At 33.4% G+C, this 18,778-nt stretch overlaps 1 protein-coding gene across 1 annotated transcript in view; it reads right to left on the bottom strand.

The window, feature by feature from the left end:
- Positions 1-18,778, bottom strand: part of LOC118978731 (protein eyes shut homolog) — a 213,878-nt gene that overhangs the window by 141,744 nt on the left and 53,356 nt on the right. Inside the window, exon 3 of the mRNA XM_037034346.1 lies at positions 8,402-8,515. Coding sequence (XP_036890241.1) covers positions 8,402-8,515 — 114 coding nt within the window. The remainder of the gene's footprint in view (positions 1-8,401; positions 8,516-18,778) is intronic.

Here is an 18,778-nt window from a genome sequence, read left to right as displayed (position 1 = left end):
ACTTGTTTTCCTTTGGCACACTACCCAAAGCTCTATACCCCCTATTCAGACAGATCACATAGAGCCTGTCATATGATTGTTGCTCTAATATTATTGTAAATAATAGCTGTTCTATACAACTGTAAATACTTCACAACACATCTCTCAGATCTTAGGCTACTTTACAGGTTCCTGAATTCTATTACTGTCGTGATTAACTCAATTTGCTCACATGCTAGAAATAGTTACTATTCTTTGCTCTCAGCTTACCTCAAAATCTGACTGCCCTCAACCTCACTGCTTTCTAGATCCAACTCACAAGCCTTCCCTCCCCAACAAGAGACTTATCTTTTGGCCATGCTTTCTTAAAAGTGGCAAGTTGGGTTGAAGATTACGCTTAAAACTATATATAGCCTAAAGATCTTCTATCTCTTCTGTACTGGCTATGAATGTAAATATCATAAAATACTCTTCTGCTGTCATAAACCATTTTGCTTCCCCCTCCAACTGATCACACACACACACACAAAAGGAGGTGGAAGTGGAGAACACCAAGATACCTGCAGGAGACTACACCACTGAATTTCACAGGTATTCTACCACAGAAGTTCACACCATAAACCCAGGAAGTCAGAACAGATCAATTTAAGAAGCTGAGGCTAACAAGAAGAGTCTCATAAACCATGGGAAGACAAAGAAACAATCCTCAAATGAAAGAAAAGGTGGAAGTCTCAGAAAGAATGTTAGATGAAGGAGAGGCAAGTCAACTATCAGATGTGGAATTCAAAGCACTGGTTATCAGGAAATTCAAAGAGCTCAAAATGAGCTACCAGAAACTACAGGGGAGCTACAATGAACTCACCGCAAATTATATCAACATGAAATAGGAAATAGAAACTATCAGTAAAGGCCAAGAGGAAATGAAGAATACAATTTCTGAACTGAAGAACACAATAGAAGGAATGAAAAGCAGGATCGATGAGGCAGAGGATCGGATCAGTGAGTTGGAGGACAAAGTAGAAAGAATCTCCCAGAAAGAGCAAGAAAAGGAAAAGAGGCTCAGAAAGAATGAAGAGGGATTAAGAAAGATGCAAGACAAAATGAAATGTAATAATATCTAAATAATAGAAATACTAGAAGAAAAAGAACAAGGGATAGAAAACCTATTTGAAAAAGTAATGGTGGAAAATTTCCCTAATTTGATGACAGAAAAAGTCACACGAATCCAGGAATCACAGAGTCCCAATCAAGAGGAACCCAAAGAGGCCCACTTCAAGACACATCATCATTAAAATGGCAAAACTCCGAGACAAAGAGAGAATCCTAAAGGCAGCAAGGGAGAAAAAGGAAGTAACATACAAGGGAGCCCCAATAAGGTTGGCTACTGACTTCTCAATGGAAACACTCCAAGCAAGAAGAGAATGGTAAGAAATATTCCAAGTAATGAGAACTAGAGGCCTACAACCAAGGCTACTTTACCCAGCATGACTCTCAATCAAGATAGAAGGCCAAATAAAGAGCTTCCAATACAAAAGAAGTCTAAAAAATATGCCTCCACCGAACCAGCTCTACAATAAATATTAAAAGGACTGCTTTAAGGAAAGAAAGGAAAAGAGAGAGACAGAGAGAAACACAGGTACATAAATAGCAATGAATAAGTACCTTTCAATAATAACCTTAAACGTAAGTGGATTAAATGCTCTAATCAAAAGACACAGAATAGCTGAATGGATAAGAAAGCATGACCCACACATATGCTGCCTACAAGAGACCCACCTCAGATCAAAAGACCATCACAGACTAAAAGTGAAAGGCTGGAAACAAATTTTCCAAACAAATGGACAAGAAAAAAAAGCCGGGGTAGCAATCCTCATATCAGACAAAATAGACTTCAAAAATTGGGCCATAAACAGAAACCCAGAAGGTCACTTCATAATACTCAAGGGAAGAATCCATCAAGAGACATTAACATTGTAAATATATATGCACCCAATACAGGAGCACCCAAATATATAAAGACAATCTTAGAGGACCTCAAGAAAGATATTCACAGCAACACAATTGTAGTAGGGGATTTTAACATCCCACTGTCAAAAATGAACAGATCTTCCAAACAAAATATCCACAAAGATATAGCAGCATTAAACAAAACCCTAGGTGAAATGGACTTAACTGATTTATATATATAGAGAGAGTCCTTCATCCCAAAGAAGCTAAATACACATTCTTTTCAAATGCACATGGAACATTTTCAAAGATAGAACACATGATAGAATATAAAATAAGCCTCAACAAATTCAAGAAAATTGAAATCATATCAAGCATTTTCTCTGATCACAAGGGACTGAAATTGGAAAACAACCCCAAAGGAAAAAACCCAAAACACCCAAAATCATGAGACTGAATGGCATGCTATTAAACAACAAATGGGTCAAGAATGAAATTAGGGAAGAAATAAAAAAGTTTCTGGAAACAAATGAGAATGAACTCACAACAACCAAAAACTTATGGGATACAGCGAAGGCAGTCCTGAGAGGGAAGTTCATAGCAATACAAGCTTACCTAAAGAAGATAGAAACATTTCAAATAAACAACCTAACCGTACACCTGCAAGAACTCACGGAACAACAACAAAGACAGCCCAGAGCAAGTAGAAGAAAGGAAATAACCAAGATCAGAGCAGAATTAAATGACACAGAGACTAAAAGCACAATTTTAAGGATCAATGAATCCAGGAGTTGGTTTTTTGAAAAGAAAAAAAAATAGACAAGCTTTTAAGTAGGCTCATCAAGAAAAGAGGAGAGCGGACACAAATAAACACAATCAGAAATGGAAGAGGAGAGATTACAACTGATACTACAGAAATAGAAGGAATTGTAAGAAATTACAATGAAGAATTGTATGCCAAGAAATTTGAAAACCTAGGTGAAATGGACAAATTTCTAGAAAAATATAATCTTCCAAGACTGAATGAAAAAGAAGCAGAAAACCTGAATGGACCAATAACAGCAGATGAAACTGAAGCAGTAATCAAAAAACTCCTGTCACACAAAAGCCCTCGACCAGATGGTTTCACAGGAGAATTCTACAAACCATTTAAGAAAGATCTAACACCTATTCCTCACAGACTATACCAAAAAATCCAAAATGATGGAAATCTCCCCAACTCTTTTTATGAAGCCAGCATCATTCTAATCCCAAAACCAGATAGAGACACAACAAAGAAAGAAAACTCCAGGCCAATATTGCTGATGAACACAGACACTAAAATCCTCAGTAAAATAATGGCAAATTGTATCCAACAATACATCAAAAAGATCATACACCATGACCAAGTGGGACTCATCGCAGGGATGCAAGGATGGTTCAATATTTGCAAATCAGTAAATGTAAGACATCAGATAAACAAAAGCAAAGACAAAGACCACATGATCATATCAATAGATGTGGAAAAAGCTTTTGATAAGGTACAACACCCATTTATGATAAAGGCACTCAGAAAAATAGGAATAGAGGGAGCATTCCTCTATATAATAAAGGCCATATATATGAGAGGCCAACAGTCAGCATCATACTCAATGGGCAAAAATCTTTTCCACTAAGATCAGGAACAAGACAATGTTGGCCACTTTCACCATTTCTATTCAATATAGTATTGGAAGTTTTAGCCAGAGTGATAAGACAAGAAAAGGGAAAAAAAGGCGTCTAAATTGGAAAGGAGGAAATAAAACTGTCATTGTTTGCAGATGACATGATAGTGTACATGGAAAATCCTATAGACACTACCAAAAAAACTGCTTGAACTAATAAATGAATTTGGCAAGAGTGGGTTACAAAGTCAATACCCAGAAATCAAAGGCATTTCTGTATACTAACAATGAATCAGCGGAAACAAAAATAAAGAAAAAAATCTCATTCGTTTTAGCAAAAACAAGAATAAAATATCTGGGAATAAATCTAACGAAGTAGGTAAAATACCTGTATGCAGAAAACTACACAACACTGAAGAAAGAAATCAAGGAAGACACAAATAAATGGAAACATATACTGTGTTCATGGACTGGAAGAATTAACATCATCAAAATGTCCATACTACCCAAAGCAATTTACAGATTCAATGCAATACCTATTAAAGTAACGATGGCATATTTCATAGACATAGAACAAACACTTCAAAAATTTATATGGAACCATAAACGACCCCGAATAGCAGCTGCAATGTTGAGAAAGAAGAACAAAGTAAGAGGGATCACAATACCTGATATCAAACTGTATTAAAAGGCCACTATAATCAAAACAACCTGGTACTGGCATAAAAACAGGCACATAGACAAATGGAACAGAACAGAGAGCCCAGAAATAAACCCAACTCTCTATAGTCAATTAATATTTGACAAAGGGGGCAATAACATAAAATGGAGGAAAGATAGCCTCTTCAACAAATGGTGTTGGGAGAACTGGACAGCTACATGCAAAAAAAAAAAATGAAACTTTAGCACCAACTTACACCATACACCAAAATAAACTCAAGATGGATAAAAGACTTAAATATAAGCCATGACACCATTAAAGTCCTAGAGGAACTTTTTCCACAGGCAGGAAAATCTCAGATATTTCACGCAGCAACATTTTTACTGATATGTCCCCTAGAGCAAGGAATATAAAAGAAAGAATAAACAAATGGGATCTCATCAAAATAAAAAGCTTCTGCATGGCTAAAGAAAACAGCATTAAAATAAAAAGACAACCAACTGTATGGGAAAACATATTTGCCAATGATACCTCAGACAAAGATTTAATCTCCAAAATATACAAAGAACTTACACAACTCCACTGTAAGAAGACAAGCCACCCAATTAAAAAAATGGGCAAAGGACTTGAACAGACACTTCTCCAAGGAGGACATACAGAAAATCCAGAGACACATAAAAAGATGCTCAATATCCTAGCTATCAGAGAGATGCAAATTAAAACCACAATGAGATACCACTTTACACTGGTCAGAATGGCCATCATAAACAAAGCAACAAACAACAAATGTTGGAGAGGTTGTGGTGGAAAGGGGACCCTAGTTAACTGTTGGTGAGACTGTAGACTGGTAAAACCACTATGGAAAACAGTATAGAATTTTCTAAGAAAACTAAAGTGAACATGCCTTTTGACCCAGCAATTCCACTGTTAGGAGTATATCCTAAGAACCCTGAAACACCAATCCAAAAGAACCTATGCACACCAATGTTCATAGCAGCACAATTTACAATACCCAAGAGATGGAGGCAACCTAGATGTCCATCAGTAAATGAACGGATCAAAAAACTATGGTACATTTACACAATGGAATTCTGTGCAGCAGAAAGAAAGAAGGAGCTCCTACCCTTTACAAAATCATGGATGGAACTGGAAAGTATTATGCTGAGTGAAATACTCCAGGTGGTGAAAGACAAATACCATATGATCTCACCTTTAATAGGAACCTAAACAACAAAACAAACAAGCAAGCAAAATATAACTAAAGACACTGAAATACAGAATAGGCTGACAGGGACCAGAGGGGAGAGGGGGGAGAATCACAGGGAAAAAGGGAAAGGATTCACAGGAATGATTATTAAGGACACATGGACAATAACTAAGGTGGGGGGGATGGGAGGGAGGTGGGGAGCACTGGGGGGAGTGGGCAGTGTTGGGAATATAAGACAGGAAACTGTACTTGAACAATAATTAAATAAATCTAATTTTTTAAAAAGCCACTCTAGATACTTTTTGAATTTTCAAAAAGAGGTTATAAATTCACTCTTCTCCAACACCAGTTTTTAGAAAGTACTGTTTGAAAGGCTGTCACTATGTGTAGCCCAGACTTTAAGGGTGGGGAGTTATGTTCCACCTCTAAAGTGCAGTTTCTATATAAATTTTTTGAAATCATTCTGTTTACAAAATGTCTTTATTGTTCCCTAATTATTTTTTCCATGAATTCTTTTTATTTATTTATTTTAATTATTTGAATTTTTTTAGAAAAAGAGGAAGGGGAACAACAATTTATTGTCAATCACTTACTTTTATCAGTATGATCTCACTACATTTTGTGTAGTAATTAAATCCTCCTTTAGTTTATGGCTCAAAATATTCTCATTTTGCTCACTGGGAGGGCCTTCCATTGGCTCCTGCGGTCATGGTTTTGTTTGAGTAATTCCTTGATTTTTTTGTATTACCATATTCTCCACACTTGTTCATTTTGTTTTCTGCTCTTAGAATCAGTTAGATGTCTAAGGAGACCTGATTCCTTTCACTGGAGAATGGCATGAACAAAAAGTCTAGGCACCAGGCAAACTTTGTTATTTTTAAAATAAAATCTACTTTTTAAAATTCATTGTAATTACTTAGACTATTCTTTATCTTTAAAAATGTTTAATTAAATGTGTTAATATCCTACCCAATCAGACATTATAAAATATTGTCTACTGTATGGATTTTACATATATATATATATATGTTACAGACATATTTAAATTTACAATTAAACATTTGATGATTTATATTTTCTGACAGGGAATGTGGCATTTATATGACAGCTCATTTCACCTATATTAACTCAAGAGGTAGATGTAACCTCAAGTTCATTTAATAGATAAGAAAACTATAACTTAGTATGTCTAAACAGATGCAAAATAATTAAAATATAATTAATTAATAATTATAAAAAGATGCTTTCTAGGGATATTGGTACAACTTTTAAAAATATCCAAATTGATTATATTTAGTTAAAAAGTATGATGGTTATTTAATTTCATTAGTCAACTTGATTGAGCCATTGAATGTCCAGATTTAACATTTTTTCTGGGTATGTCTATGAAATTGTTTTCTCGTGAGATTAGTATTTGAATCAGTAAACTAAGTAACTAGCTTGCTCTTCCCAGTATCTTTGGCCAACAGCCACATTTGAGAGGGTCTGACTAGAATAAAAAGTGAAGAAAAGGAGGATTTCTTCTTTCTTCCCTGCCTACTTGAGCTGTGTTGGTTTTCTTCTGTTTTTGAACTGTTACTTATAGCATTGGCTTCCCCTTGTTCTTAGGCCTTTGGACTTACACTGGCATTAGACCACTGAGTTTTCTGGGTTTCCAGCTTGCAAAAGACAGGTGGAAGAGCTTTGAAGCCTCCATAATTGTGTGACCCATTTCCTCATTATGAATCTCCATAAAATATATATAATATCTATAAATATATATGATCTTTCATTGATCCTGCTTCTCTGGAAAACCCTTACTGATATACTCACTAACTGATACAGTTTTCAAATTCTATGGCTTAGAAAAATTTACTAAAGTTTAAGGAAGTACCCAGAGTTTTTTATAATCTAGTTTACATAGTAATTTATCAAAATATATGTTTTAAAAGGCAACCATAAATTTATTTAGCTTTTAAAAACTTATAATTTCTTAACTGAAGGTAAGATGTATGAACAAAATTGAAACCAAAGGAAAAGTATCTGTTAATGGCTGATTATATTTTAAATTAAATATATCTACTTTCGAAAATTAAATAAATGATTAGATTATAAGGTGAATTTTAAAAACCTTCAATTTTCAAGAGAAATTAAGCAATAAGAAAAGACATTAAATATGCATATAACAATAGTTCGCTAATATATTTCATACTTTTCAGGAAATCATTTGTAATGGGGGGCCTCTCTAGTAAAAAATAAGATTAATTATTTTAGTAGAGGAAAAACAAAGTTTATTGGTTGGTCACTTTAGAAGGTGGCTTTAATAAAATCAAGGACTAATAATGTTGTTGGAAGACTGAAGTGAGTTCAGACAAGGGAGAGAGATGCTTTTTAGTTATGTTTGCTTTTCCTTCTCCCCTGGAACATTACCTTTAAATGGAGCCTCACTTTGGCAACAGTGATTGCCAGAGTGGCCAGTGTAAGTAGCTCCATTCTTGCAGGGACGTGAAGCACACTTGTCTGCATCTATGTCACATTTTGTATCTTTGGAAAATAGTATTATGTGTTTTAAAAGCAAGCAGGTACCAGGTTATAATTCTTAAATTTGCCCAAATCTTTTAGTCCATTTGGGGTAATATCTAAAACTAACCTTGTCACATAAGAGCACCACATATGTTAGTGTCAGAACCAATTTATTTCACCTGACTACAACCTTCAACAACTTTTCTTGAAATTATATAATGCAGAGTAATCTCCTCTAAATTGGTAGACATTCGAAGTGTGCTCAGATGTGAACTAATTTATCTTCTGCTTTGCAGTCTAGAGATGGAATAGGATAATTCAGGTTATTGGGATACAAATCAAATGTTAGGTTAAATGAAATAAAAAAGGAACAAAAGGAATATATTCTGAGTCAGTAATTTCCTGATGTATGTCCCTCAGAGGAAGCGTTCTTTACAAAGCACAATTGTCAAAGTTACTTACCAACAAAGCCAGGGGGACAGATACATTTGAAGTTATCCATGAGCTCCGCAAATGCAGTGTTATGGAAGCTGGGTGATGAATCAAATTTCTTTCCATTAATTTCATAAAACGAGCCTATATGGAAAAGAAAAGGAGAAATGCCTGTTAATTATATGGTCTTAACATTTTTAACTAGTTCTGCAATGCAGATTTTCCATCATGGCTCCAAATATAAATTGTGCTGCCATAACTAAACTTCATATTATAACCATTTGGATTAGTTTTTAATTTGCAAAAAGTTGAAAACAGTCTAAACCAACACTGAATTAAGATTTACAACAGCTTGGAACCAGAGATTATTATGCTAAGTGAAATAAGCCAGATGGCGAAAGACAAATACCATGTGACCTCACTTATAATGGGAATTTAATGAACAAAATAAACAAATGAGAAAAATGGAACCAGAGATGCAGAAGCATGGAACAGACTGACAGCTGGGGAAGGGGAAGAGGGTGAGGGGTAATGGTGGAAGGAATGGAAAGTGGTTAATCGAAGAACGTGTATGAATGATTCACGGACAGAGACAACAGAGAGGAGATTGTGGGCTGGAGGGGTGGGCTGCATGGGGGAGCAAAAGGGAAACAACTGGGACAACTCTAATAGAATAAACACTAAAATAAATCAATAAAAAGAGAAGAGAGCTGATTTTAATATATTTTTAAATATTTTATTTATTTATTTTTTAGAGAGAGTAAGGGAGGGAGAAAAAGAAGAGAAATATTGATGTGTGGTTGCCTCTCCTCCTCCCCCTACTGGGGACCTGGCATGCAAGCCCAGCATGTGTCCTAGACTGGGAATCTGGCCAGTGACTCTTTGCCTCTCAGGCCAGCACTCAACCACTTAGCCACACCAGCCAGGTAATTTTTTAAGAATTTTTAACAAGAGTAGAAAAATTTACTTTGACACGCAAAACATTACACATACAACTTAGAGAAGTAGAAATTTTTCTTAATGTTCTTAATTTTTTCTCTAAAATGGTGAAGTAAATATAGGCTGGAGAAAAATTAATGTAATATACATCTAAAAAGAAAGAAGCATATCAAACTACATAGAAAATCTTTTGTATTACTATTATCACTGACAAAATTATATATTAAGTGAAAATATGAAATTAAAACCTCAGGTTAAACTGAAGAAAAAGTGAAAATTAAAGATAATTTGAGTGCTTAAATACTTTGTTTAAACCTTAAAAATATCTGGTAATTTTCCTTATGAATCAACTTTATGAGAAAAAAATGGCACATGTAAAACTTGGTGGGCTTTTTGTTGTTGTTGTTTATAGATGGGGATGTAAGCCCTGGGTGGTATAGTTCAGTGGACTGAGCACAGGCCTGAAAACCAAAGGATTTTGGTTTGCTTCCCAGTCAGGGCACATGCCTGAGTTGCAGGCCAGTTCCCAGCAGGGGACGCATGAGTGGCAACTGTACATTGACATTTCTCTCCTTCTCTCCTTCCTTTCCCCTCTAAAGATAAATAGGTAAATTTAAAAAAAATAAAAATAATTATTTAGATGGGGATATAATAAAATAAATCTCTTGAAAAGATCTTTTTTCTCTCTGTCATGTAATTTTAAGAAATTACTTTAAGCTTTTGTTGATATTAATCAAAAAACAAAGCTTTTATAATGGCTACATATTTCCTGGAGATGATCATTCTTAAGAAGTTGAACTACATAAAACCAGTCTTCCAGATTTAGTTAAAAAAAATTACTGTTGATTCATTATTTTCAAAACAAATTTCAGTTTCTTATTTCTTAAACAGAAAGCAGTGTTTTTATTTATCAATCAATTATCATATAGAAATAGAACTAGGAACAGTTTCTTTGGAAGTTAGAATCTGTGTAACATTTTGGTTTGTAATGTTGCCAATTTGATCATACTTGCTTGCATCTTAGGAAAGTTTTGAAAGTCCTGCAAATCTTAGAAAACAAAGATTTGCCTATTATTAGATTTCCCCTCTAAACGTAAATTACCATCCATATTTTAAAACATGACCAGCTCTTCATCAAAATAAGCCATCTACCTTGATAATGGTGACTGTAAGAGTTATCATAGTAAAAACATGAAATGTAGTATAAAAAAGAAATATTACATGTTTTTAACATAAGTGTGCTGGCCTTCAAGTTTTTTAACTTCCTAAAAAAACATATTGATACATTTACAAAATCAAAATATTCATTTAACAATAAATATACCTGTTTCTATGATGATGTGAAGATAGTAAAACAATCTAAGCAGATACTATATATTCAAAAGTTATTTTGAAAAAATTTGATTTTCTTGCTTCTAAGATAAATCATATCTTCTAAAACTAAAGAGTTATTTGTACCACAAATTAATCTTCAATTGTCATAGGTTGTTTTGCATGTGTGTGGGCCTTGAAATTCATTCTGACACAGGAAGTTAAAAGCGTGGTGAAGACCAACACAAATGTGCCCGTTTGCACAGGCATCACTTGGGCACTCACTTGTTCACCTCAACCTCACAGTTATTACTTAGAAAAAAGAAAAGGACTTATTTCATTACAAATGTGTTACTTGATGCAATCTGTAACTAACTCTAAGATTATGTTTAGAATATATGATATTTTTCAATTTGTCTGTGAAAAATTAACATATTGCCTAATACCATCAACTAGGCATCTGCTCTGTTTCAGATTTTATGTAACAGCAACTGTGGCTTTATCCTTACCTTAGTGAACCTAAATGAATTCAAAAGTTTCATTATCTGTTAAAATTAAGCCCTGGCTGGCGTAGCTCAGTGGATTGAGCGCGGGCCTGCGGACCAGACGATCGCGGTTCGATTCCCAGTCAGGGCACATGCCTGGGTTGCAAACCGGTTCCTTGCAGGCTAACTACCAGCAGGGGATGCACAAAAGGCAACCATACATTGATGTTTCTCTCCCTCTCTCCTTCCCCTCTAAAAATAAATAAATAAATAAAATCTTAAAAAAAAAATTAAATACATACATGGATGTTTACATGACTGTACAGTGATAATCAAATTGACTTTATTTTTTGCCTTTTCCTTCAAAAATTGTATGTTTTATCCACTTGGGTCCTGTCTACAATTCTTTTAAGTCAGAAAGAAAAACTAAAAATCTCTCAGCTCCTTGTTTTATTAAACTATTGTTATTTTGCAAATTGGCCCCCCAAATAGATGGAGGGTGAGAAGTTGAAGAGGCCACTCTGTGTAGGTGGCAGGTTTAATAAGCAGGGGAACTCACACAGAAGTCTTGTCTTGGGCGACTGCAGGAGTCGTCGACTCCTCTCGCTGCCCTCCAGGACTTTAAATGTGTGGAGAGAGGCCTTAAATGGGTTCAGTCACTGTAATCAGTCCCGATGGTCTCGATGACACCTTACTCTCTCAAAGTCATGTCCTTGAAACAGCTCCTAGCGTGGAAATTGTGGAAATGCCAGGTGGAACATACACTCTCAGGATGAAGTATAAGGTGGGCGAGAGGTGGGTGAGGGGTGCCCAATTGTTATAGTTTTGTTGATTTATTGATCATTTTGCCATCATGAAATTTTGCTCTTTGTCTCTAATATTTCCTGTCTTAAAATCTGTATTGTCTAACATAAATTATGCTTAATGGTTTACATGGCATATCTTGTAAATATCATTTAAGTATTAACTGATTTGAGTCTTTGAATAGGAGTATATAATTAGACTTGTTTTTTTTTATCCAGTCTGACAAATACTCAGCCCAACCTCTCACCTATCTTCTTGAATTCCCAAGCGCTAACATCATATCTTATTTTTCTTCTCTGCACTCTCTGCATTCAGACTTTTCTTATAATCCTATAAACATATTCCTCATATTCATAGTTCTGGTTCTGACTTTTGACTGAATACCCTGTGCCTGTTTCAAATTTACCCTTAGTCACATTGTTATCACAAATTAAACACCTTAGAAAACTGTTTTTCTCCAATTAAAATGTTATTATCTGTGACATAATAACTCATATATTCAATTGCTTAATGAATTCTCCTCAGGTGCAACATTTAGAATTCATTTTTGATTATTTATTCCATATCTGGTAATTAGGAAATGAATGTATTAGTAATTATAATACAAACAGTAAATTTTATTTTCCTAGGAAGCTTATTTATATGCAGTTCTATTTACTATAATATTTTGTATGTCATTATCACATTCTACATTGTACACTTTATTAAGAGTTGTATTTATAATTTACTTTAAAAATAGTTTAGCAAAGTGACAGGAATATAAGTCTCATTTAAAGACAGATGAGGGAAATCAAGCTATATAATATGAATGTGTATATGTTATTCAAAGTGAACATCATTAAAATAAAAATAACATAGAATTTAACCAGTTTTTTAAAGAAAATAATGTTTATGTAGTTTATTTAGTGACAAAAAACTATACAATTCAGGATAGTTAGAAAATAATGTATTTTTTTCTACATATGTCAATATCTAGATAAAAATTTAAATTCAATTTTGAATTATATATGTATATACACATATATTATATTAAGTGTTATATTTTATAACAAATTCAAAAATATTTTGAATAAGTCTTTCCAATTTACATGCATATGTATATATGTATATTAGTTTTCACACACAATCATTGAAAATTTTACTGTTTTTTAAAATTGTAAAATTTCCTGATTTTATTATTTTAAAGGCATTTATTACATATGCTGACTTATAGTTCTATATTGTACAATTAACCTAAACATTTATCTTTCCACACTCAAGAAAAGTCCTATAAAATAGTAAGGAAAAAGAAGAGACTGGGTCTTCAAGAATGGATGTCTGGATTAGATTGGATATGTCACAAATTTGAAGTTGATGAAAACTGACAAAAGTAAGATCATGAAGAAACATAAACCCAGCTGAGGAGGCAATGGAAATAGAGTCATCTTCTTGGCTGAGTCCCAGAAACAGACTAAGAACTCTTACAATTTAAGAAAAATTCAGTTGGCAATAGATACATTTTTAAAAAAATTATTTCCCCAGGGAAATATGGAGAATTATTAGTTCTACAAAATAAGAAGGTAGCTTATAAGAGACACAAGTTGTTGTATAAAAGCCTAAAATATGTATAAATAAAAGATCTACATCTGGTTTCACTATTATAAAATTTCAGAACACCAAGAATATTAAGAAAACTGTAAATGTTGCTAGTGAAAAAAATCATTTGAAGTAATGAAAATAATAAAAATACCTTTCCATTATAATCTTTCTCAGAAAGTTACTTTAGAATATAATCCTAATAAACCAGAAGATAAGAAAATAAGAGAAATAGTATAGGTAAGTATTTAATTCAGGATTTCAGTGACAATAGATCATACAACAACTGGAAAACATCACTGATCAAATTAGAACATGAAATCAGTTAATACTGAAAAATTCTTTTTTCAAGAATAGTTTTGGGATCCATCCCACATGTTTTATAGACATGAAGCTATGCTATATTTGTTAAATTTAAATAGGAAGAAAATAAATTCTTCTTTAAATACAAGAAGTCAATAAGAAATTTGAGCAGAAATTTTAAAATCTTCAAAGAAGGCAATGGTCTAAGTAAACTAAATTTTGACTTAGTTTGAATCATTGATTCAATGTAAAGTAAAATACACTACTTGATCTCAAAGTCAGAGATATTGTCCTTCAAATGAATTTAGGTTGAAACATAGGAAACTTCAGACATATAATCTTAGCATTACTATTTCTTAAGGAAGATTGCATATTCATTATAATGTAAATGTTGATTACTTGTTTTCAACTATTAAAAATCAACTTTTAAACAGCACAGACTGCACAATTACAGTTACATTAATGTATAAAATGGCAATGCAAAAAATATAAGTGATGAAATTTGGTAGGTGGAAAGGATTGAGAAAGAGAAGAACAAGGGCACTGATATACTTGATTTTTATAAAAGTCAATATAAATTGTCTGAATTTGATTTAAAAAGATAAGCTTAAATGTATTATTTAACAGTTAACATAAGAACTGAGCATAATATCTATTAATAGAAAATTGGGAAGGAATGGTTGATTGGGAAATTAATGGGATCCATCTTTCACAGTAAAGAACTAACAACCCCTGCAATTAACTCACAAAATGCAAAAGAGCAAATAAAATTTTTGCAGGAGCAAATAAAGGCAATAACAGAAGATGTAAAAGAAGAAACTATTTAAAAATATTTGTCTCTGTTTAGTGAAAGTAAGAATGAAAGTAAGAATCAACCTAAGAATCTGTTATTTTTATTAGAAGTGTTTTTGGTTTTATTTGCTTTGTTGGTGGGAATGCAGACTGGTGCAGCCACTGTGGAAAGCAGTATGGAGTTACCTCAAAAATTCATAATTAAATTTCTTTATGACCCAGTGATTCACTTCTTGGAATTTATCCAAAGAAACCCAAAACACTGATTCAAAAAAATATAAGCAGCCCAATGCTCATTTCTGTATTATTTACCATCACCAAGATAAAGAAGCAGCCCAACAGTAGAGGAATGGATAAAACAACTGTGGGATATTTGTACAATGGAATACTACTTAGACATTAAAAAAAAAGAGAAAATTTTATCATCTGCAACAATATGGGTGGACCTGGAGAATATTATGCTAAATGAAATGAGCCAGTCAGGGAAAGACAAATACCATGTGATTTCACTCATATTTGGAATCTAATGAACAAACTCAACTAACAAGTGATATAGAGACAGACTCAGATAGCAGGACAGCAGCTCTGGGTGAGGTGTGGTTATCTTTCTTGATGGTTGCATTTCAAGGGGGTGACTCCCAGGTTTTCACTTGAGATAACCTTGGGTTGTAGAAGTAAGAAGAGGCTATGAAAAAAATGTACACTTCAAAGGGGCAGAGAAAGAATAGACAATTGCAAGTTTTTCCAAAGTAAATGCTTTATGAAAAGGGAGGAGAGGAACTCTGGTTAGACTATTTGGATTCTGTAAAGGGAATAGGATAAGTAGAAAGACAGGAACAATCCTGTTTAAACTTAAGTTAAACTAAAGGAAACCTTATGGCTATTTTTGTCTTAGTCTTTGACCAGTAAGACAGTTTGCAAAGATCCCCATAGTTCTGTGGTTCCCAGAGGATAAAAGGAAATAATAAAATATTAATTTATAATCTGAATGATATTCTTCTCACTTGCTGGTGAAGCCCAATAAACATGGGACTTAGGTCTTATCTCCACATTAAATGAAACAAATCACCATGACTCCACATTAAATGAAACAAATCACCATGTCATCCCTCAGTTAAAATGCCTATATATGACTCCAAGTTATCTGATTCTAGGTTCCCTGAGTGCTGTACTGCTACCAGCTTATATTCTAAAGACAAATTTGATGAAATACCCTACAATCTCAATCTTTAATTTTTCCCCATTCCTCATTCAGATTTCTAAAGATCAACTACTGAAGCAGTCACAACTGATAAAGATAAAGAATTTATGATCTCAGACATTAGGAGGGTTTGATGAGATACCAAAAAGTAAGGCATTTATTTGTTTTGTCTTGTTTCAATTTTGACACTTCTGTTTTAAAATTCATGTAAATCTTGAATATTACACTATAGTTTATCCCTATTGTGATATATTTCATTCTACACTACAATGCATATCTATATTGAAACTTGACAGTCAATTACTCTTGTGACTTTCACTGAGCTTTATATAAACAACATCAGAGAATACTGCACTAGCCCGAGACGTATGGAATTAGAGGATAAAGTAAAATGCTTACAACAAAGTCCACAGAAACATCAACACCTGCACTTGGCTTGCCTTTCTGGTACTACCTCTTATTTTGTCCTTTTCTCGTGCATCCTCTGCTATAAGCAACACGATAACTTTTAATGCCTGCAGTCTTTGTCAGGTTCCTTTTCAAAACCTTTATCCCAGGTCATATTGGGAGCCTCTACCTATTCTTTTCAGGAACAGGAAGTCACTTCCACCATCTGAAGTATTTATGTCCTTCTCTGCAAGTAGGTGCTTATATATCTGTCTTTTCCTTGGAAATGTAAAAAGTAAAAAAAAAAAACTAAATAATCGTTCTACTATTTCTGGAACTTATAATAGCTGCTTATACCTATTGGTGCTCAAAAATTATATCTTAAATGAACAAAAACTTAACACTGAGTGAGTGCACATAAATGAGAACAGTATTGTATCTTTTAAGGACAGACAATCATATCCAATCCTGATTAGGACAAATCATTAACAAGACACTAAAATTCTTGGTAATATAGTGAATATCATAATGATTGTCAGAAAGAGAATTTATGATTGACTCTGTTTGGTTTCTGAATATGTTCCACATGATTTGACAGTAGACATCATTCAAGCATTCAAGGTGTGCATATATGTATATTATTTTAGAGCTTTCATTGCCAAATGTAAATGGAATTTAAATGAGATGTCTAATTTGATTCAGTGAGCTGTATTAAAAATCTCTACTTGTTTGACAAATCAGTTGTTAGGCATAGCCAGTTGAATATATTCAATAAAATAACATTTATGTATCCCTTTAGTTTTTGAGTTTCTGGATAGACAAATTAAATATTCAAGCATTTTACATCTTATTTTAAAATAACTTTTAAGTATTAATTTCTAAAATATCTTCATTTTTCTTCCTAATATATTTTAGGTTTATATTTTAAATCTGTCTAAAACACACAGAGATTTAAGTTAGATTTCCTTTTCCATGCTTAGATAGTTTTTTTATCTGTTTCTTGGTGATATTTTTTCACACAAATTTCTTTAATTGCTTGTTCCATCTGAGCTAAATCTCACCATGATAGGTTTTTCCTTATGGGAGCCATAAAAGAGGAATGATACACTGACCAAAAAGCAATCTTAATAGTCACAGCTCTGTTTCACATGCCAAATCTATTGTACTCATTTTATGCTTTCTTTACTTTGCCTTGTCAGGTCCTTATATTCCCTATTTCTTTAGTGGTTTGCCTCGATTCTGAAGTTCTTTCCTATCTTTCCCTGCCCATTGGTTATTGCTTTCATTTTTTGTTTATTCTTCCATTCGAACATGCATTTTTCTGTTTACCAGTTCAGTTAATTGAAAACATCAACTGACTTATAGAAAATACCAACTATACCATGACCTCTATGTGATAAGGACACCCAAGTCAACATCTCCAGTCATGACTGGAACCCAGGCTTGCACAGCTAAGTAAATAATAGCTGGCAAGACCAGTTGGCTATTCTGTAATCATCAGTACTTCAACATGGACAAAACTCTCTATGCTGCTCTATCTCACTCTTCCTTATTAACTATGATAAATTACAAAATCTTAGAGTTTTTTATTTCTTCTTGTGGTCATTTAATTTGTCAGCAAGTCCTGGCAACTTTATCTCTGAAAATATCCCAAATCTGTCTCTTTATGTCTATCTTAATTACCAATACCCAAGTCTGTCTTAATTATCTCCTTCCCAAATAAGAATAATAATCATTCTAACTGGATTTCTTGTTCTCATCCTCCCTCTACTATAGTCTGCATGATATCCAGAGTGATTTTTAAGTATACAGCACAATATTTAAATCCAGTATGACGGTCCTGGCAGTGCTTCAAAGACTATCCAACCCATTTTCCTTATGTGATATGGTCTCTGACAGCTTTTCAACACACAACTCATTCTACTCTGTTCTTGCTCATTTAGTTTTCAGACATGTTAGATTCCTTTAGCTTCCTATTCCTTTTTAACTGAGGGTCTTAGATTAGAAGTCCCTAAACCCAGTAAGCCCTTTCCCCCAACTTGTTCAGATTTTAGTATAAATGAAACCCCTTGAACAGATTTATCTGGACCATCCAAACCCTCCTTTACATAACCCTGTTTCATTTTCCCTTAGAGAATGTATTATAGCTATTTCACATACTAGGTGTATGTGTTTCTCGGCTTTGTTTGTTTGTTTGTTTTTCCTCTCAATGAAAAGTTAATATAAGAACAAGGGTCTTGTCTGTTCCACCATTAACTATTTCTCCAACAACAAAAAATGTTTGTAAATTAATTAATTCCTGGAAGGCAGAGTCATTATTAATACATTAAATATTTCATAGATGTGTAATTATGTGATAATATAGAAAACAATATTAGAATAAGAAATTTGTTTATTTTAATGTATTTTTCTGAAATTACACATAAAATCCCTTTAATTCTCCACAAAACATATTAATGGCAGCATTATTAATCTAGTCATTAATCATTATTTTGAAGACTGAGTAGTTTGCTGTTTATCCTACTGAATTTGTTTTGATCAGTTTCAACTTCCTGTTTATGTATATATGGCTTCATACATGGTTAATACTAATTTATAAACTCTGAATTT

Source organism: Sturnira hondurensis, unplaced genomic scaffold (assembly GCF_014824575.4).
Source record: "Sturnira hondurensis isolate 20B ecotype Veracruz unplaced genomic scaffold, ASM1482457v3 Scaffold0022136, whole genome shotgun sequence".
In the NCBI taxonomy this organism is placed as follows: Eukaryota; Metazoa; Chordata; class Mammalia; order Chiroptera; family Phyllostomidae; genus Sturnira; species Sturnira hondurensis.
This window is presented reverse-complemented; position numbering and strand designations above follow the sequence as displayed.